Consider the following 22,352-nt stretch of genomic DNA (forward strand, 5'->3'; position numbering starts at 1 on the left):
CTTGACTGGCTTTGGCGGAGTTTGTGGAGTTACCGCTGCTGCGCGCACGCGCGCACTCGCGCCCGCCCGGACGCACCTCACGGCACTCCGGCAAACTGCGCTCTCCTCCAGTTATAGCCGTGGTCTCGACCTTGGCGCGTCTGTTGTCCTCTAGTTGATGAAGGTTCCGAACTGTTTAGCCCTGTAGTAGCGCCGTGAGCAGTTGGCCAGGCACGCCGGTACGGGCTGCCAGCGAACACCCACCACCCAGGACCTTCCAGGTGGGAAAGGTGTACGCGCATCCAGGCGGGGCGGTGAACGCCAGCCACCGCAGAAAAACCTCCAGAGACGACCCTGGTGAGGGCTGTTATGGGTGGTGGGAAGAGGGAAGGGGTGGGAAGTCACTTAGGCCCGGACACCGGTATGCACAGACGGAGATGTCACACCGCAGCTCCCACGCACAGCTCAAGTCCGTGCCGCCTGACGGCCGTCTGGACAGCTTCCTTCGGGAAAACGCCTAGCTTTGTCGAGCTGAGTTCATAGCCCTAACTGCACCTTCGTGGAAACTCTCCGGTCCCTCGTCCTTCCCCCGGCTCCCCGTCCCCCTCTTCCCCTGCCCCCCCCCCCGCGCCCCGCTCGTCTCCTCCCCCTCCCACCCACCCCCACCCCGCCCCCTCCAGCAGCTCTTTTGTGATTCCTGTTGTTGTTTTGTCCGGTGCCGTGCTGAGGGGAAATCGGGGCCTCTAGTAGTTTATGCAAGAGCGCTGCCACATATTTGTGATTTGTGTATTTCCTCCACAATCTACTTCATTCTCTCCCACATAACATTTGAAAGTTGGTGAATTTTCTGAGTAAACTAGAAATAATCTGAGTCTCGCCAGGAGCATGGTTTCTCTAATGAATCTTTAAATGGAAGATAAATTTGGTGAGGAATAGATGAGATTTTTTTTAAATCTCATTATTTGTATCTATAGCTGGTAGTGCCAATATTTGAGTAATACTAATTCATTCAGACAGTACTTATCACCAAGTATACAATGTAGCAGATGTCAGTGATAAATAAGATATAATAATCAAATTTGAAGCAGAATAAGGTCATGAAAATAGAAGAGAGATGGTTAAACGAATATCTTCCTCAGAGGAAGTAACACAAGGAACTGAATGAAAAGCATAAGCCATACAAAGACCTTACAAGGAACTCTTCAGAGGAAAAAGTAAGACTTTAAGTAGATGTAAAATCCATAGAATGAGAAATAGCAAGAAGCCCAATGTGTATAAAAGTGAACTTGGGCAGGGCATTATTTCAATGAGTCCTTGCCTAGAATGTACAAGGCGCTGGGGTTCAATCCCCAGTGTTCCAAGAGGGAGTAAGTGGCATTTGAAACTGGAGATGGACAGATCAGATCAAGTAAGACCTAGTAGACCAGAATAAAGAGCTTGGATCTCTTATTGTGAGGAATGCCACTAGAGTATCTTGAGCAGGAAATGATAGGATCTGATTATTTCAGTTATTCTTGGAGATAATGGAGTTTACATTCAGGACCTCTTATTTGCTAAGCTGGCGCTTTACAACTTGAGTCTATGTCCATCCATACTCCAACCATGGACTCTAGTGAATTTGTCTGGCCTTGAACTACCTCCTTCCAGATCTCAGCTTCTTCAGTAGCTAAGTTTACAAGTATGAGCTACCAGCATCTGGCTGAAGTTTCATTTTAAAGTTGAAGAGTAGAAATGAAAACAAATGTATACATCCCATTCATGTCAATTTTATATACTCCTTCAAGTCTGTCTTAATCATTTAGATTTTTATTACAAAAACGATTTTCCAAATACATTTATATAATATGAGTACAAAAGTCATTTTACTTTGTCATGACAGTTCTGTTTAATGTTCAACAAATGAAACACTTCTGCAATGCAGTTTTCTAAAAAGTTAAACTTCCTTCCTAGTATTTATTAAAAAACAACCCTAGCCCACAAAAAGAACTGTATACAATAAAACATTAGTAATTGGGGACAAAATGACAATATAAACAGCCACATGTTTGGAAAGAAAAGCAATTTTGCTAGATTCTCAAGTCTTACAACTTTATATAATTTACCAAAATATAAAGAGGCAGAAATTGGCACATAATCAGGGCTTAATAAGTGTGATTGAATAAATTCAAATTTCCTTATCATTTGCTTCTATTAGAACTGCACTTGTAAACAATATTTTTATAGAGCATGGCAGCTTCTTTTTTGAAGTGGCCAGTTTCCCTGATAAAATGAAGTGACTTCATTTTTCATATGCTGTGAAACAGTCAAGTTTTAATTAAGTAAGGTTTTACTATGAGAATTCATCTTTTAGGTAGTGATTGACAAACAGCAAAATTGGTCAATACATCAAATATCAATTTTTTTCTAGAGATTCTAACACAATTGATCAGTTGGTTATCAGTTAAAACCTAATAGATTTCCATTTTTGCCTCTTTAAAATTTTTTAAATCAAGCCTGTTACCTGAATATGCTCTTCATCAAGAATTTTATCTTATCCAAACAAAAATAGAAAAGTGAAAATAAACTAGGGCATTATTAAGTAAAAAAAATTAGAATTATACCCCCTAAATGAGTTGACTGTTGTAAATAAAAGCAGTACTAATTCCCACCCTACACGGAAAGCTGTTATCTGAAAGTCAGAAGCTTTTAAAATTTCAGTGTCACTTCACAAATGTTATGTTGCCTAACTTTTGTGTAGTCAAATATACTGAAACCAACAGCATTACATAAAGGTCATCAATGCCAAAGAAAAAAGCAAAAATCTGACTTTAGAAAACAAGTTGCTTGAATCTTTCAGTAGCACTTATATAATGCACTATAGCCTGGAATAATAAAGGAGTAATGAAAGAATAATAGACTAAAGGAATATGAAAGAAAAAAGCAACATATTTAAGTAGACAAGCAACAGAAATAACATTAAATTTCACATTATCTTGGATATTTTAGGAAAAATATATTTAACCAAAAGACAAACACCTGCGAAACACTATGTGTTTGCTTATGTATGAGGTTCAAAGGAAAGATAACAGTATAGTATTTTAGCTGCCAGTACTGAGTGTCTCAAAAGACTGAAGGCTTATTGCTTCCCTTGGAAGAGAAATATGAACACCCCATCCTACCTTTCCCCCACCAAAAAAAAAAGTGTAGGCCTGTTTTTCTCCAGATGTGGTTAACTAAATCAGGAATCTCCAAAGTAATAAACACTCACTTCAAATAACTCTGCTTATATGTTTTATTTACATAGCAATTGTTACTAGTGGTTTTTAGCGAACTCTTTATATTTACATTTTATATACACATTTATTTATATTTGAAGGTAAAGAAACTGTACAATAAAAAAATAAGAAAAAGAAACACAGTAACTTAGGTCTCCCTCAAGAAGCAAATACATAAAAGTAATATTAAATATAGGCAGGTAGTAAAACCTCAATGAGATTACTGCCAGAGGATACATTCCCTCTATCAGGGACACCGATACCAAGGAAATAGTTACCAGAGTTTAAAGGTCATCCTAAACCATAAAGACCCTGGACAATTTCCTCAATATGTTATTATATTACCAATTTCCACTGAGCTATCCCCCATGACAGGAGTTAACTTCTGAGGGTTCCACTAGTAGTCCCCTAGGCTAGAATGACCCATAGGGTAAAAATAAATGGGCACCCTCTGGACCCATACTCCTTACGAGGCAGTCACTACACTAACAAGGATCTCAGGCTTGTTAGTTTGAAGACTATACTATACTACTAACAGAAATTGTGTGTTTAAGTAGTTTCAAACCAAACTGTAACATAAAAATATAAACTAATTATTAACCAAGTGGTATGTTATATAAACTCAATAACATTCAAATGATTTAGTTTATGGTCAAAAATTCAATATAATAAATTCAATGTAATAAATTTACCAATATAATAAATTTACCAATGATTAATACTTTCCTTATCTACTATGCCATTAGACTCAGAAAAATTTTAATTTTACTCTTCATTGATTATAAAAATTATACATAGTGTTACACAAGTTATGGATTTAGGACATGTAAGATTTTAAATTTCAAACTGGAATTAATAAATTTCATTTCACAAAGGAGGAATTTATCTAGAAAAAAAGCAAAGTCTTGTGACACAGTATGCTATTTAAAAACTCAGAATTCATTACTTTTTATTCTTACCAATGAAATTAAACCTCATTTATATTTTTGGACTTATTCCCAAAGTCAAAACTTCAGTCCAATAAAGTGCAAAAAGAACTTTCATTCTATCAAATAGTTTGTTTAATACTAAATTATGAGATAAACAATGTTACACTAAAAAGGCTAAAATTCTTCTTCTTCTTCCCTTCAAAAACAAATAGAATACTGTGAGAAAACACCTTAAACAAACAAAAACAATCTCCCACCAATACTTCCAAGTTCCCAGATAACTCAAATTTTCCCCAACCTGTGAATAAAGATAAAAGAAATTCAGTGACAAATAATTTACAACCAAAGTTACTTATTCTTGTTCTACAATGTCTTCAAACAACCAAAGTTACTTATTCTTGTTCTACAATGTCTTCAAATAATCAGAAATGTAGAGAATTTCTACTCTGTAGCATTTTTGAGATTAGAGTAGTATATTTAATAATCTTCTCTTGACCTCAAATGTGTCTTTGTTGTAATTGTTGAAAAAGGAATATGCAAAATGATTTGAAATATCTCTGAAGCTATTAAAATTTTTTATTATTGCACTCAATTATAAACTCCAAATTGTAGAATATGAAATACCTACTTAAGATTTTTACTCTAAAAAATGGCTCTCCCTACAAAATAATTTTTTAAATTAATACTGTCAATAAATTACTTATTTACTTTAGACATGGAATTTCAAATGAGCACTTTTCCGCCTCTTGATTCTTTTAGATTTCCCACTTCTTCCAGCTCTTTACACAGGAAACAGACAACTTTTACCCCCAAAATACTTTTTGTATCAGTCTGCTAGAGGACTAACTTTTCAGGGCAGGGCTGCAGTTCTTGTCTCCTTCTTTAATATCCTTCATTACAGAAGCAAAGACCTGGAAATTTAAGTAAACTTAAGATTAATTCTCAAAACCTAGAAGAAATTTAAGAAACCCAGAAGAGATTTAAATAACTATAGCTCATAAACATGAAAAAGCTTCAGTGTACCTAATTCTGTTCTATGAAAGATTATCATTTTGCAGCTGGGAATGCAGCTTAGTGGTAGAGTGCTTGCCTAGCATGCATGAAGCCCTGGGTTTGATTCCTCAGTACCACATAAACAGAAAAAGCTGGAAATGGCACTGTGGCTCAAGTGATAGATTACAAGCCTTGAGCAAAAGCAGCTCAGGGATAGTGCCCCTTGCCAAAAAAAAAAAAAAAAAAAAAAAGGAAAGATGATCATTTCTTAAATAGAATATAATAAATTCCTTTAAGTAAATTTATCAACTGCAATATTCTGATGTTACTGCTTGATATCAGAACAATTTCTGGATCAGTATTGTAACATTTCATTTTTATAACCAATAAAAATATGACTATAATAAGCTACTTATCTGTATCATTGATGAGATCAAGTGATATTGCTTTTATGTAATTTAATTTGGACTGCCAGTATGTTTGCTTCCTATAACAAGACTTCATTGTCTAAAAAGCCAGAATTATATATTATATGTCTTTAATGTAAATCCTTGTTACATAGCAAGTTTGTTTTATGTGTGTATGTTGTAGTTGTTGTCGTTTTTGAGCTGATACTGGGGCTTGAACTCAGGGCCTCCCATTCAGTTTTTTTTCTCTGCTTACAGGTGGTGCTCTGCCACTTGAGCCATGCCTCCAATTCCAGATTTTTGCTGGTTAACTAGAGATGAGCCTTGAAGATTTATCTGCCTGGGGTAGCTCCAAATTTCCATCCTTTGATCTCAGCCTTCTGAGAAGCTATGTGTGAGCCACCAGAGAGTACCCAGGCCAGAAATTACTTTTAATTTAAACAATAACATATGAGAAATATCTATTATACAAAATGTCAGATGATTATTTTAACACATTTATTAGAATTTTAAACAAAAGGAAGAAAGAAAAAAAAGACTACCTGAGTCCATTTTTTGGTGCTATTCTGCATCTGAATGGCTGCAATACAGCTGAACAGCTTCTCAGATGTGATATCTTCTGGCAATTTTGTTAAAAACTGTGCTATATGAATAAAATCCATCTGTAGGAGAATATCTTCATATAACCGGAGGATTCCTAATCCAGTCCTAAATAAAAACTCCTCCCCATCTCTGCAAAATACATCCCAGACTCGACAAGCCAGATCAAGTGGTAGAGATTTGCTATATAGTGTGAAGATCCTAAAATTAGAGAGAAAAACAGTCACTGAAACATTTCATTCTTTGATTCATTAAATCTCTCTGGAAAAAAAGGATACTATTTAATTAGGGATAAAAAATTAATTAAGGACAGGGACAAGTGGCTCATGCCAGTAATCCTAGCTACTCAGGAGGCTGAGATTTGAGGATTGCAGTTTAAAGCCTGCGCAGGCAAGACAGTTTATGAGACTTATCTCCAATAAAAACTACCCCAAAAAACCAAAAGTGGAGCTCTGGCTCAAGTGGTAGAAGTAGCCTTGAGCAAGAAACACTTAAGGATAGCACCTAGGCTTTGAGTTCAAGCCCAGGCCTGGCACTGAAGAAACAAATGTTTCTCCCCTCAAATTTGAATAATAGAACATTAGGTATTAATAACAATGTAAATTCACAACCCAAGAAAATGTATGGGTTCAGAAACTAGAATGCCTAAGTTTGAATCCTGAATATGTCATTTGGTTATATGACCTTGAACAAGTCTCAATATGCCTCAGTGTCTTCATTAGTAAACTAAAAATAATAACATATCTATCTTAGGACAGTTTTGAAAATTAAAGGAGTAAATAAATATAAAGTGTTTAGAATAGGGTCAAGCACACAAGAAATGGTCAGACACGGGGGTAAAGCTCAGTCTTGCAAGAAAAATCCCCCCCCAAAAAATGTATGAAAATAAAGGCAAAAGCAATTATAAAACATCATATTTGATCATTATTATTTTACAATTTTTTCCTTTTTTTGGTAGTATGAAGATTTGAACTCAGGGTCTCATGATTGCTAGGCCTGGGCTCTACCAATTGAACCATGCCTCTAATACTCAATTTCAACATTTTATAGTAAAACTTAATATTAGCCAGGTGCTGGTGGCTCACACCTGTAATCCTAGTTACTCAGAGGGCTGGGCTGAGATCTGAGGATCACAGTTTAAAGCCAGCCAGGTCAGGAAAATCCAGAAGTTGGGGGGGGGGGGTGTGAGTACCTAACATACTAAAGGAGAATGCTTTGGTCTGAGTTCACGCCCCAGTACCAGCACACAGGAGAAAGTTAATATTAGGCCTGGATGCAGCTCCGTTTTAGCACCTGTCTAGAATGAAGGAAATATCAAAATAAATAAACATCAACAACAACAACAAAAAATCTTAGTATCTAAAGTTTAAAATTGTATCTATTTTTGACAGCCTGTCTTAAGATCAACTGAGTCATCTTTTTAGCAAAACTTACCTACCATTTTATAATGCACTACATACCAAGAAAACCCTCCAAGTAAGAACAGAAAGTCTTTAATTAAAAAAATGAAAAAAAAAAAACACACAAAACATTAGAACTGTAAGCAAGCTGGATAAAGTCTTGAAAAATATCTCTTACTGAAGAAACACTATCATTGTCCTTGTGTGCTAATAAAGGAATAATAACTGAGAACTTAATATGTGCCAGGTATTGAATGTGAGAATTCACTCTCAATACAACTCAAGATGCAGATCTAACTATTCTTTTTTATATTTAAGAAACTGGGTTAAGGGAATAGGATAGGGGTGGGAAAGATGGAAGGGTAACTCTGATCAAGATACACTGTACACATAAATGAAAATGCTAAATTGAACCTCTCTTGTACAACTATTTGAAGATAATTTTTTAAAATACAAAATAAAAATAAACTAGGAGGCACATACTTATACTTCTTGCTACTAGGGAGACAAATCAGGAGGATCACCAGTTGAGGCTTTTGAGAACTAGGTGTGATGTTGCATTCCTATAATAGGGACATAAGAAGGATTATGATGTGAGGCCAGACTAGGCAAAAAGCTTAAGTCCCTATCTCAAAAATAAATAAAGGAAGAAAAAAGGGGTAGGGAGGAGAAGGGGAAGGTAACTAGCGCATAACTCAAGTGAAAGTGCCTTGAGTACTAGGGGAAAAACTTTTGCATCAGTCTGATTTCAACCTGGTTCATCCTCTTAATCAAATACATCCCCATAAATATGTGAGTTTCTCTATTCATAAAAGAAAGTTCTTTTATATGTATGATCCAGTGAATGATAACTACTACAGCTACACTTTCTTTTTTCACTATTACTTATGAATGTTATGACTTACCAGTCTATTAAGTATATGTCTGGTGTAAGACTGTAAGATTTGAAATGAAGAAATAGTTTGGAGAGGTTTTCTTCAAAGAATACTTCAAATGTTGCAAAATATTTCAGCATCTACAGATAGAAAATCAGTAAAATTATAAAAGAAGAGATGGGAAAATTATATAAGAATATTCTAGAAATACAGAACTAAAACTTTATTAATAGAAAGTCTTGTTTGTTTGCACTCTGAGTATTATCACCAAGTATTCCTCACATTAATTCAATGAATATTTTTTTTATTGTAAGAATACCATACAGAGGAGTTACAATTACATGGGCAAGATAACGAGTACATTTCTCATCAAGCATTGTTGCCTCCTCTTTGTTTCCTCTTCCCATCCCTTCCCATACTTTCCCCTTCCCCCTCAATGAATATTTTATATTAGTCAGATTGTCTTAAGTCTTGAAATCATTGAGTTTTTACTCTAAAAGGAAGTAAAAAATACAGAAACATATTAAAACACAATTCCATTCCAAATGTTCATACCATGGTGTGATCAACACGGAAAAAGGCCAGTTGGCATGGCTTGTTCAGGAGATTTGCAAATGCAATGAAGGCATCTGCCTCTTCTAAATTGAGAATGAGTACTGCTGCAATGAAGGACATCCCTTGGACCTTCAAAAGAAAAAACAAATAAATTTAAAAGTGGTAATTCTTAATTGTACTCCAGAAAAATTACAAAGTGACATTACAAAGTAGAATATACCAAGATTTTTTTTCTTCTTAGCAAAGGTAAATAGAGAACTCATATAACAGTTATGAATCTCCCTCCTTTTATATTTCTTGTTCATATGATATAATGAAATTATTTTTAAAAACAGGAAAAAGCTCGAGATACTAGTTTTTATTCTAAGTCTGAACTTTTTCAAAATATAGTACAGAATCATAAAATTTAATGAAAATCAGGTGATTCATTATCCCAACATAACTGTTTGAGTAGAAAAATAGGTAACGAAGAATAAGTGATGTGCTGCTGAAATTCCAAGAGATAAGAGGTAGTAGGAGTTGAGACAACCAGAATCCTAACAAAAACAGGAAAAGGAAGTGGAGTAAAAAGCATTCCAAGATGGAAAAGAAGTATAGACACAGAAATGGGAATATCAGGAACAGCATAATTAGAATAGAAGATTTATAATGGGAACAATAGAAGACATTTGGCAAAAGTAAAATGTATTTGTATTATGAAAGGCCTTGAATAAAAGAATGTCATACAAACGTTTCCTTGTGAGATATTAGTAGCAATTGTACTTCAATTTAAAAAACAAAAAAGTACTTCTATTTAACATCTGTGTAACTGAGTTAAATTAGGAGACTAATAAGTATAATTGCAATGATGTGTCTTCTTCCCACCTACATAATTTGAAGTGTTACTTAGAATAACCATCTCTACTTTCTCAGTTCTTTCTCCCACCCCTTCTTTTTTAGATAGGACCTTGCTATGTAGCCCAGGCTGGCCTCAACTTTGTGATCCTCCTGCCTCTTCCTCCTGAATGCTGCAATTACAGGTGTGTGCCACTACAACTAGCTCTTTTTTACTAAAAAATACTTCACTATGGATTTCCACTCCATTACTATTACTGTATTATGTTGACAGTTTTCTTGCCAGCATGACCAATGGTATTTACTGTAAAATCCAGAGGTGGTTTCCTACCCTGAGAACAATGCTACCTTTAATATTCAACATTCCATTCAGTACTTCTTTGCTGTCCTCCTACTTCTCTGGCTTCTTCTGGCTACTGTTTGCAGATTAATAATTGCTTATTTAACTTTTTTTTTTTTTGTCCAAGTCTGGGCCTGGGCACTGTCCCTCAGCTCAAGGCTAGCGCTCTTTCACATGAGCCACAATGCCACTTCCGGCTTTTTCTGCTTATATGGTGCTGAGGAATCCAACCCAGGGCCTCATGCATGCAAGGTATGCACTCTACCACTGAGCCATCTTCTCAGTCTTATTTAACTCTTATTTAACTTTTTTTTTTTTGGTTGTGGTGCTTGAACTCTGGGCCTGGGCACTGTCCCTCAGCTCTTCAGCTCAAGGTGAGTACTCTACCACTTGAGCCACAGCGCCATTTCCGGTTTTCTGAGTGGTTTATTGGAGATAAGAGTCTCACGGACTTTTCCTGCCTGGACTGTCTTTGAACCACGATCCTCAGATCTCAGCCTCCTGAGTAACCAGGATTACAGGCGTGAACCACCAGTGCCCGGCTTATTTAACTTTTTATAATAAAAATTCCATGAGCAAAGACACGATAGTAAGCAGAATAATTGGCCATCCACATATGCCCATATCCTAATCTCCATAACTTGCGAAAATGTTACAATATATGATGAAATGTATTTTGCATCCTTTTGTGTCTGTCTGACTGTACTGGGGTTTGAACCGAGGACCTCATGCCCTTCCTCAGAATTTTCTTCCACTTACTTCTGAAACTCTACCTCACCTCCAGTTCTGGCTTTTTACTGGCTAATTAGACATACGAGTCACCAGAATTTGTCAGACAAGCTGGCTTCAAATCATGATTCTCAGATCTCAGTCCCCAGAGTAGCTAGATTATAGGTATGAGCTACTGACACCCTGCTCAGATCAAACTTGAGATAGGATAATTATGTTGGATCAGTTGGCACTAAGTAATCATCCCAAAGGACCTTCTAAGTGAAAAGAGGAAGCAAGAGATTCAAAGAAAGGTTTGGAATGCTACTTTCCTGGCTTTAAAGAGGTAGGGGCCCATGAGCCAAAGGAGCCAAAGAAAGCAGCCTCTAGAAGGAAGAAAAGGCAAGGAAATGAAGTCTGCCATGAAGCCTACAGAAGAAACACAGCCCTCTCAACACCTTGTCTTGAACTTAGTAAAATCAGTTTCAGATTTCTGACCTGCAAACTGTCAAAATTTGTGCTGTTGGAAGCCATTAAGTTTGTGGTTTTATAGTAATATAGAGACCAGAATATGTTTGTTCACGATTGTATTCTTAGTATTACAATATTTGCTGAATGGATATAAGGAGCCATTATCAACCATCTGTAATACAACAGTAGAAAACAAATAGAATGGATTAAAGCTATAATTAAACCTAAGGCCTTATTAGTTAAAATACTGTGCATACAACTGAAACAGAAAATGCTGCCAAATGAGTATGCTTTATCACTTACAATGTTTATTTTATGCATATGCTAAGGCTATTTAAAACATATACATCATATATCATACATGCATACATGCATACATGAAAGGGAAATAAAAAGAAATTTCTATGGCTTTTTCAGAGTTCATTTCTAAATATTCATCCACTTATGGTATAATGCATTGAAAAGGATTTATCATTTATGGTAGTATATCTGTCAAAAATGTCTAACTTGAATTTACCCATGAGAAAATCATAATGGTATTTTAATTCTATTGCATAATTTTAAGGAAATGTAAAATCTCCAGTGCTAAAACTTGAATTCTTTGTAAAAATTAAACTTATGATGAAGAATTTAATTATAAACCTAAACACATGGGATATACTGTGTTTTACTATTCTTTTGCAGAATATCTAAACAAGATAGTGTACAGTAATCTCACCTTATTCACCAATTTATTACATGTAGTTGATACAGCTCAGTTGATTTGGAGAAGCTCTCAGTCAGTCCCAGGTTATTGTTAGTTAGTGCTCAATCAGTCCCAGGTTATTGTTAGTTGTTTTTAAATCATTGTGTGATCTGCTTAGTATTTCCTACCCATAATTTTGTAAAATTATGCCTCTCAAAAAAGAAATTGAACCCAAAAGGCAAAGTGAAAGAATTTTAGATTTGTTCTAAGGCAGCATGTCTTAGCAGAAGTTGGGTAGTGTTAAGAGGAACATTAATCAAGCATGGGAAGGACAGTGGTGGTCTCCTTAGAACCAAATACCCATGGATGTACTCCAAACTATTCACGTAAGGACTACATGGCCACCTTTGAAAACAGGACAACCTGCCACACTCCAAACATAATTATCCCCCTGTACCATGCCATACTTTTTAATATGACATGATGTACTTGATGGTTGTTACTGTTTCCTCCTAAACTGGAAATATCAAGAATCATGTGGAGTACACACTTATTGTTCACTGAAGTAAATCAAATGCCAAGAACAATGTCTGGCATAAGGTAGCAGTAATAAGCATATAAAAATTTGTTTGCATATACAAACAAACATGCAACAGAATAAAGTTGTGCCAAACAATTATTTTAGAGAAGTCTCTAAAAGTCTTCTAAGATAAATGTAAGAAGATGAGGGTTTTATAACTTCTAGTAAAACATGGCACTATAATTTTTCTTTGTTCTCTCCCAAAATCCAACTAAAATGACAGTAAGGAAAAATGTAAGGGCCAGGCACTGGTGGCTCATGCCTAAACTCCTAGCTACTCAGGAGGCTGAGATCTGAAGATTTTGGTTCAAAGCCAGCCTGGGCAGAAAAGTCTAAGACTCATATCTCCAGTTGACCACTAGAAAACCAGAAGTGGTGCTGTGATTCAAAGTGACAGAGTGCTAGCCTTGAGTAAAAAAGCTCAGAGACCACTCTCAGGCCTTGAGTTCAAGTCCCATGATGACCAAAAAAAAAAAGTTAAGTATTACTTAGGAAGACAAGGATAATGGAAAAGGATATAAATAACACATTAAAGATATCAGTAGAATTTTAGAAAATTAAGTAACTAATGTTGAAATTAAAAGATCTTCATAGGAAGAAACCAATAATCAGCAAGCCAACTGAGCTACCAAATCCTGGGTCAAGAATTGAAGACATTAAGTACCTCTAAAAACAGGATTGGGTTAGCCTGTAAAAGGAGCAAATCCTGTCCTCTATTTTATCTGGACAAGTGCTTATCCTCCCCTTAATCTGGAAGAACATAAAAGATTTGTTCTATAGAGGCAGTCAGGGGAAAGAGATAAAGCACATATTGACAGTTGAGAATAAGTTTATAAAATGAATGGTGAGTGATCCCTAACAGCCATTTCAGAAAGCTGGTGGCCCTCTCATAAGCTCATGGCAAGAGACAGAAAGCTTTCTCTCTACATAAACTGAAAAGCCAAGAAAGAGATATACTTAATGGTATATCTGTAAACATCTAGGACAACATAAAGTATTTGATAAGAGTATAGATGAAATGATTATATGCAAAAACCACATTGAAACAAATACTTACATAACCAACATCAGGTCTGTAACAAGTATATGCCCCTAAGATACTATGTAAAACATCATGATATGGGCCACCCTTAGGAGAGAAAATGAAATTTGAAACTATGAATAATTGTCTCTCAGTTAGCATATAACATGTTAAAAACTGTAGCATTTCCTAAATGACTAGTTTTAGTGTATTTAACAATATCAAAAATATTCTAGAAGTATTCTATGAAGGTACTTTCAAAATTAATAAAAATATTGATCTCAAATAATAAAAAAGGAAGTCAAATATATACAGGGATATAAGCTATATAATTTGTGAACGATTTTAAAGAATTCTGGATCTGGCATAATAAGTAAATGGTAAATACAGATTCTCTTTTTTTGGTGGAGGAGATTGCTGGTGATTAAAGCCGGTGCCTTGCAGGCCCTTTACTACTGAGCTATATCCCCAGGCCATTTAATTAATTATTTTTTTTTGGTGCCAGTCCTGGGGCTTGAACTCAGGGGGTAAGCACTGTTCCTAAGCTTTTTGGTTCAGGCCCAATTCCACATCCAACTTTTTGGTAATTAATTAGATGTTAAGAATCTCATGAGCATTCCTGCCCAGACTGGCTTTGAACCATGACCCTCGGATCTCAGCCCCCTAAACAGCTAGGATTACAGGCCTGAGCCAATAGTGCCTGGCTCCATTTGATTTTATATAATGCAATTTCTGCAAAAGAAAAACAACTAAAAGATTATAAATTAAATTGTAACAATTTTAATCTTATTAAATGAATTCTATTAATGACCTAGCTTGCAGTATGAATGAAGTATTTTCTATTTTAATTGTAACTACAGAAAATAGCTAATTATTTTTCTTGTAAAATAAATTAAAAATAAACTTTAGGGGATAACTTCAAAATGTTTAGTTTGTGACAGAGTTAACTATATTTTAATATTTTACTAGGCAAAACATTAAGAATTCAAGTGGCATAGAATGAAAAGTAGAACAAGAAATACAGTGCAATAAAACTATATTAAATAACTATTACAAAGAGACATGTACTATACTAACTAAAATGTATTTTAGTCAGTGGAATATTAAAATTTTCTTTTTATATAAAGTGCCCATTTATGTATTTAGAGAATCTATCTAATTGGATATTGAAATACTTAAAAAAAAAAAATAGTTACAAGCTAGTTGCAAACCCTCACCTTCTGAAAGATGTAGAGAGATGGAAATGTACGGGATATGTCCAACTTAATTAATTCCAGACTGGCCTCTCGGTCAGCAACAGATATACCTGCATTTACCAAGTAGATAAAATTTAAATGATCACTTGGCTGTAACAAGTTCAATGTTGTAAACACAGAATGATCATATAGCATATGTGTTATTTATTGAAAGTAAACACTGAGTAATAAAAAATTTAAGAAATGCCATAGTTTTTCCTATAACTCAAAGTATTGTATAAGAAGAAAATGTCTATATATTTATTAGAAAAGTATACAATGAACAAAGTCTACTATAGATTTATAAAATGCAGGACAGACTTATCTTTCCCATGGTAAGAATTAGAAAAATATTAAAACAATCACAAATAACACATTTTAAAAATGACCTCAGAGTTGATAAAAGTCTAGAACATTTAAATTCCAGAAAGGAAACAGCCTTTCCTGTGTAAGTGGACACTAGTGGCCATTTTTCCCCTTTAGGGGCCTTTGTCACATCTGTGATTGGGTTTAGAACAGAGCTAGTACACTGTACCCTACTCCAGGAAAGAGAAACCAGGATGAGCTTTTCTGGCCAAATAGGGGTGATAAATACAAATCTGGAGATTTCTGTATCTGGTTTTACCCTATCTAGACTTTTCTCTGAATGCAGGAAGTCAACGTGGAAGGAAATTAACCCAAGTCACATTGTCTTTGGAAGACCTTTCATTGGAGAAGCCTAAAATCATATTCTTTCCAACAAGTAATTTGAAACCCCAAATGAACTCAATCTTTAGACATCTACAACCTCGTCTCAATTCAGCAATTACTGATGATAAAACCCTAATCCAACTGCCTATATATAGGTACAGAACATGCTTCCCCTGTACAGGACACATCAGCATCAATTTCTATACTCCTTTTCTTTATACTGTCTAGATATTAATTTTAAAAACTTAAAGATATGCAAAGATGTAAGAAATGTGACTTAATTAAGGGGACACCAACCCATAGAAGCAGACCTACAATTCTGTAATGCAGAATAGGAATTAATAGACAAGAATATCATCTGTTATTCTATGTTAAAGAAAACAAGGGAAAAGACAGAGAGAAAATGTATGGATGGAAAGCCAAAGAATTTACACAGAAATAGAATGTATAAAAACAACAAAGAAGACATTCTAAAATTACAAAGTATAATACTTAAAATTAAAAACTTAGATTTCATATAGTATGAGAGCAAGCAGAAGAAAGGATTAGTCCTGATCTTAGATTAGTAAAAAATCATTCAAATTAAAGCAAAGAAAAAAACAGTACAAGAGATTTGTTGGACATCGTTCAATGGTCTATTATGCACATAATTAGAATATGAGAAGAACAACAAGAAAGATGTAGTTAAAGCAATATTTGCAAAGCAAATGGCCAAAAAGTTAAATGATAACTGCAAATTTAAAATACTCTAGAATCTGGGAACTGGTGGCTCACACTGGTAATCTTAGCTACTCAGGAGACTGAGATCTGAGGATCACAGTTCAAAGCCATCCCAGACAGGAAAGGCTGTGTGACTCTTATCTTCAATTAACCACCAGAAAACTCTAAGTAGAGCTGTGGCTCAAAACTAGTCTTGAGCACAAAAGCTCAGTGACAGTGCCCAGGCTCTGAGTTCAAGTCCACAACTGACAAAAGATAAAATACTCTAGAAAGGAGAAAACAGTAATTTAGAATGCTGTTTCTAGCCAGGCAACAGCTTCTTACACCTGTAATCCCAGCTATTTAGGAAGCTGACATCTGAGGATCATGGTTCAAAGCTAGCCCAGGCAAGAAAGGCCCTAAGACTCATCTCCAATTAACCACCAGAAAACCGGAAGTGACACTGTGGCTCAAAGTGGTAGAGTGTTAGTCTTGAGTGAAAAAGCTCAGGAAAAGTGCTCAGGCCCTGAGTTCAAGCCCTACCACCACCACCAACAACAAAAGAATATTGCTTCTGACTGGAATAATTCTTCATTCAAGCAATTTCTCCTGAAGTCAAATTATTTATTTATAAACTATTTCATGTATTAATACTTCTCATTACAATTCCTAAAATTTTGCTTCTTTGAAACCAGCACAGAACTTCTTAGATCTTTGCCTTTCTTTTATTTATTAGAAGTTTTACTTTTATGAAGCAAAAATACTTTAAAAATTGTTCCCCATTATCCAAGGGCAACAGATAGTTGAATAAATCTACCCAAATTAATAAACTATGAGAGGAAAAAATAATGTTCCTAGTTACTTCCAAATGACTAGAAAATCAACTGGCAAGTATGGAGGGAGAGATGGGGCTATGAGTGAATTGCATAAGCAAGAAATAAGGAATAGTAAGAATTATAAATAATAGATTAGGGATTAGTCAATGGATGGGCAAAGATAAAGAGGTCATAAGTAAAATGTGAACTACACCTATATTTAAGAAAGAGTTTGGCTTAAATGCACTTTGTCAGATTAACCTCATAATTTAAACCTGGAGTACAACAAATATGATTTATACCTCAGCTTCTCAATTTATAAACTACTTAATTATTCTAAGTCTCGATTTCCTCTTCTATAATTCAGAATAATATCACCTACTGAAAAAGTTAAGAATAAATGATATAATATTTGTAAAGCGATTTTTCACATTTTCTGATTCATGGTATAAATTCACGGTATTATCTTCAGTAACTGGATTTTCATCCTAAAACGTGTAAAAACACAACAACAAAAAGGAGCATACCTTCTATATCATTATCTGAACTTGTTTCACTGAAGCTTTTCCATCGTTCTTTTGCTCTTGAAAGGAAGATCTCATAAAGTTCTAAGGAAAAACAACAACAAAATTTTATAAATAATAAGAAATATATTCACATTTTTCTCTTAAATCTTTACTATAGGTCAATTCTTTCTGGTTTATCACATATCAAAAAAGTAGCAAACTGCAGTATTTGATTTTACCAGAATTATTCATAATCCAATCAGAAACAACTTAAAATGAAAATACTTAAGAAGCCCAGGCAGTGTGTTGATACATATTGTAATATCAACTACAGATAGTGACAGAGATGGGAGAAATTCAGTTTGAGGTCAGCCTAAGCACAAAATTTAGTGGGATTCTTAAAAAAAAAAAGACAAAAAACACAAGTTGAACATGGTGGTACTTCCTGTAATGCAAACTATGCAGAAGACAAAGTAGGAGGATTGAGGTCCAAAATTGGCCTCAGGTGAAAGCACAAGACCATATGATTGACTGAGCACAAGTACTTGAGTTGAACACGAGGACCTAAATTCAAACCCTAATAATGATCCCTCACACACATGGTCATACAGGTAGCTACAATATTGAATGTATATGAGTACAGGAGACATGCTTCTGTAAAGGAAGTGCTATTAGGGAACAGCAGAAACAACTCTTGGAGGCAGAAATAGATTTGCATTCCAACTCTGCCACATGCTACCTAAGGAACTTTGTTACTTAATTCTGGAACTTGGCTTCCTTCATCTGTAAACTAGAGGAAATAACACCTACTCATACACTACTGAATGAGTATACAAGGTATTGTTATAAACAAGATATTTTATATAAAGCTTCTAGTATCTTATGTACTCTCAGTAAATGCTAGTTCTTCCTTTGTTTCCTTATTTTTCCAATGCTTCCTAAAACTATCTTTACTTCATACAGATTTGGTTCTTTAGCCAAAAATCCCTATCCTAACACGAGTCTTTCTGATGAAAATCTCTATCTATAAAAAATTTCTATCCTTTTCTTTTTACTCAGGCATCCTACCAATCACTGTCAGAGAATACTGCTGTTTCATGTTTGGTCTTATAAAACTTGAGGAACATGGGCTGGGAATGTGGCTTAGAGTTGGCTGTTTGCCTACCATGTATGAATCCTAGGTTCAATTCCTCAGTACCACATAAACTGAAAAAGCAGGAAGTGGCTTTGTGGCTCAAGTGGTAGAGTACTATCCTTGAGCAGAAAAAGCAGCTCAGGGATAGTGCCTGGGCCCTGAGCTCAAGCCCCAGGACTGGCAAAAAACAAAAAAACAAAAACTTTAAGAGCAGAAAATTCTCACATTTTTATTGTCTTACCCTTACAGATACTGGAAGATATACAAATAGTGAATTCAAGTGACAGCATGTCAAAAAATATTTTTAGTGAATAGTAACATTCATATATTGTCCAATACTGAGAAGAGTTTTTACTTAAATGGATTCTTTTTAAAATTTACAGTAAAATATGAAAGTATTATCTAAAATATAAAAACAGTATAAAATGGTAAAAAGTAAATTTCTTTCTCTCAGATGCAACTAAGGTTACTAGAGGTCTCATGAACTCTTTCAGAGATGGAGTATACATGCACTATTGTATACATAAAAAATATAAATAAAAACAAAGTGACCACATATTAAATGTACTGACCTGTATCCTATTTTGTGATCATAAAGGCTGTTCCTCGTTGGTAGATATGTCTTTTATTTGGATGTGTATGTGTATATGTATAGGTATACTTATATATACGTATATCTATATATACTTACAAATACATTTAACTATAAGTGTATGTATATGTGTACATACATAAACACATTTTAGTAATACTGTGATTTCAACTCAGGGCTTTGTACTTATACCTCAGTCCTTTCTCTTTTAGTTAATTTTAAGTTAGGGCCTCTGGCTTTTTGCCAAGTCTATCTTCAGACCTCAATCTTTCTACTATGCTTCCCACCTAGCTAGGATCACAAGCATATGCCATCATGAAGTTTCTTTGTTGAGATAGGGTCTTGCTAACTTTTTGCCCTAGCTGGCTTCAAACTGTATTTCTACTGATCTCTGTATCCTGAATAGCTGGGATCACAAGCATGTGTCATTGTACCCAGCTAAAAGATATAAATCTGGTTTTGGTCTTAAACAACTGTTACAGCATTCTAATGTATGAGTATACCACAAGTATTCTTGTCTTGGCCAAGAATCAGATCACTAGAAAATAACTGACTAGATACATTTCAAGTGATTTACTATTAGAATTTCTTCTTTTCTATTCACTATATCATTACTACCAAATAAAATTTTAAAAAGGAAAAAAAATTAAAGTTTCTATGCAACCCATGAATGATTTGGTAGAATATGTGAATATAATTTTAATTAATTTATTTTTTGGTTGGTTGTGGGGCTTGAACTCTGAGCCCAGGCGCTGTCCCTCAGCTCTTCAACTCAAGGCAAGCACTCTACCACTTGAGCCACAGCGCCACTTCTGGCTTTCTGGTGGCTAATTGGAGATAAGAGTCTCACAGACTTTCCTGCCCAGGCTGGCTTTGAACCACGATCCTCAGATCTCAGCTTCCTGGGTAGCTAGGATTACAGGCATGAGCCACTGGCGCCTGGCATGAATATAATTTTTAAATGTACATGTACAACTATATGAGGTTGAAAATATCAAATTATAAGTTCACATTTAAAATTTTTTTCAAACTCATTTTTAAGTTAGGTAAGTGTCATTATTCTTTCCAAATTTTACAACTGCTCTGGAAGTCAACATTTCTTATAGTTCTGGAAACCACAAAATAGATCGATCCAATATAAAAAATGGTAATGCATTTTAAAACACCAAAGAATATCTCTCCAAGGAAAATTTATAGTGCATATCTGTAATAAGACTTTCATCTCAGTTTAATTCCATACTTGGCTGCTCTTTTATTTTGAATCTACAAATGGAAAGCTTAAAGGCTTAAAGACAGTACCTTATAGCTGAACAGAGAATACTTTGATTTCAGTGTATGTTAATTTTGTGATCTTGTGACAATGATAGGATATTTAAGTTCTCAGCACAAAAGCACCTTTACCATAAATACTATACTGACTGTTATAAAAAGTACTAAAACAATTATTTTTGAGATACCTAATGGTCTTAGGTCCATTTTACAGATAAACTAAGAATTCTAAATGTTAAGTAACTTGCCCAAGGACACAAAGCATATATATATTAGAACCACCTCTGACTTGACTTTAGAGCCTTTACTCTTAGCTATTATACTCTAAATAAATTTCATGATTGAAACAAAGAGGGTTAAATTATTAGAGCCATTCAAAGTAAACAAGGCCACCAAAAAAATAAATTTACTTCAATCAAGTTTGAGCATCCTTACCACTACTAATGAAAAAGAAGAGAATAAGTTCCCATTCCATTCCTGAAAATGTCTAACAGAGAAAACACAAAATTACTTTGAAAATAAATGGCTCAGTTATGCTACCAGTTTTATAAATTTCCCTATTTAATCAACATTTAACCAAGCTACCTCACATTCTTAAAGCCAAAGGTATCAGTATCAACAACAGAAACAAAACAAACAAAAACTGCAAGTAAAAACAAAACTTTAAGTAACCAACCACCAGGCAATGCTTTTTTAAATCTAACCAAGTTCTGACTGCAACTTAAAAGGCATTTCCTTGCTGGGGATGATGGTAGCTCACTACTAGCTACTCAGGAGGATGAGATCTGAAGATTGCTTTTCAAAGCCAGCCTGAGCAGGAAAGTCTTTGAGACTCTTATCTTCAATTAACCTCCAGAAAGTTTGAAGTGGAGCTGTGGCTCAAGTGGTAGAGTGCTAATTTTGAACAAACAAGCTCCAGGCAATACTCAGGCCTTGAGTTCAAGTCTCAGGACTGGCACACACAAAAAAAGAAAAATTTTAAATTTAAATGAAAAAGAAGACATTTCCTTTTAATCTGTTGCAGGCATATTGTTTTATTTGAAGAAAATAATTAAGTCATATAGAATCTAATCCATGGCTCAAGTGGTAGAGAGCTTGTTTAGCAAGTAAAAAGCCCCTCATTCAAACCCCAGGACCACAAAATAATAATAATAGAATCTAACTTATTCTAAGAAAAATTAAAACCTGTAATTCTTCCATTTAACTCTAAATTCTTTGTAAAAGTTCTTTTAAAATGTTTATTTTTATTTTTTACAGGATAATTGTTAAAATCAATTTCAATAACATAGACAGTCATAATATCCAGTGTTTCTACTACTTTTTTTTTTTTGTTTTGTTTTTGTTTTTGTTTCTTTTTTTTTTGTTTGTTTCTACTACTTTTAAGAATAAAGATAAAGCTTGGTGCCAGTGGCTCACACATGTAATCCTAGCTACTGGGAGAAGGGAGAGATCTGGGGAGTGCAGTTTTAAGCCAGCCTGGGCAGGAAAATCATGAGACATCTTTAACCACTAAAAATAAAAAGCCTGAAGTAAAGCTGTGCCTATACTTCTAAGAGTGTTTAACCTTGAATAAAAGAAGGTCATGGATAATACCCAGGCCCTGAGTTCAAGTCCCAGGACCAGCATAAAATAAATAAATGAATGAGTATGTAAATAAGAATAAAAATAAATATTTTCATGTTGTCATAATTCTATCCAATTTCATATTTGTTATGTGCTGCAATAAATATTCTTATAAATTTTGAAACTAATCCAGCTTCTTTCCTTAGAGTAAATTCTT

At 34.7% G+C, this 22,352-nt stretch overlaps 1 protein-coding gene across 5 annotated transcripts in view; it reads right to left on the minus strand.

Moving 5' to 3' along the window:
• Positions 1–1,848: 1,848 nt before the first annotated feature.
• The window catches only part of Tbc1d12 (TBC1 domain family member 12), a 57,598-nt gene continuing 37,094 nt past the window's right edge, over positions 1,849–22,352 (minus strand). For 2 of the 5 annotated variants that reach the window (XM_042689473.1, XM_042689475.1), the window contains 8 exons: positions 17,598–17,678; positions 14,849–14,937; positions 13,668–13,739; positions 8,993–9,121; positions 8,468–8,577; positions 6,105–6,363; positions 5,010–5,073; positions 1,849–4,460 (listed from right to left, as the gene is read on the minus strand). In XM_042689473.1, the coding sequence (XP_042545407.1) occupies positions 4,306–4,460; positions 5,010–5,073; positions 6,105–6,363; positions 8,468–8,577; positions 8,993–9,121; positions 13,668–13,739; positions 14,849–14,937; positions 17,598–17,678 (959 nt within the window). In that variant the 3' untranslated portion in view covers positions 1,849–4,305. Of the gene's footprint in view, positions 5,074–6,104; positions 6,364–8,467; positions 8,578–8,992; positions 9,122–13,667; positions 13,740–14,848; positions 14,938–17,597; positions 17,679–22,352 lie in introns of all 5 variants that reach the window. The other 3 variants (XM_042689476.1, XM_042689472.1, XR_006148845.1) reach the window with 2 other exon arrangements.

The sequence above is a fragment of the Dipodomys spectabilis genome, unplaced genomic scaffold (genome assembly GCF_019054845.1).
Source record: "Dipodomys spectabilis isolate Male_0828 unplaced genomic scaffold, ASM1905484v1 ptg000125l, whole genome shotgun sequence".
In the NCBI taxonomy this organism is placed as follows: Eukaryota; Metazoa; Chordata; class Mammalia; order Rodentia; family Heteromyidae; genus Dipodomys; species Dipodomys spectabilis.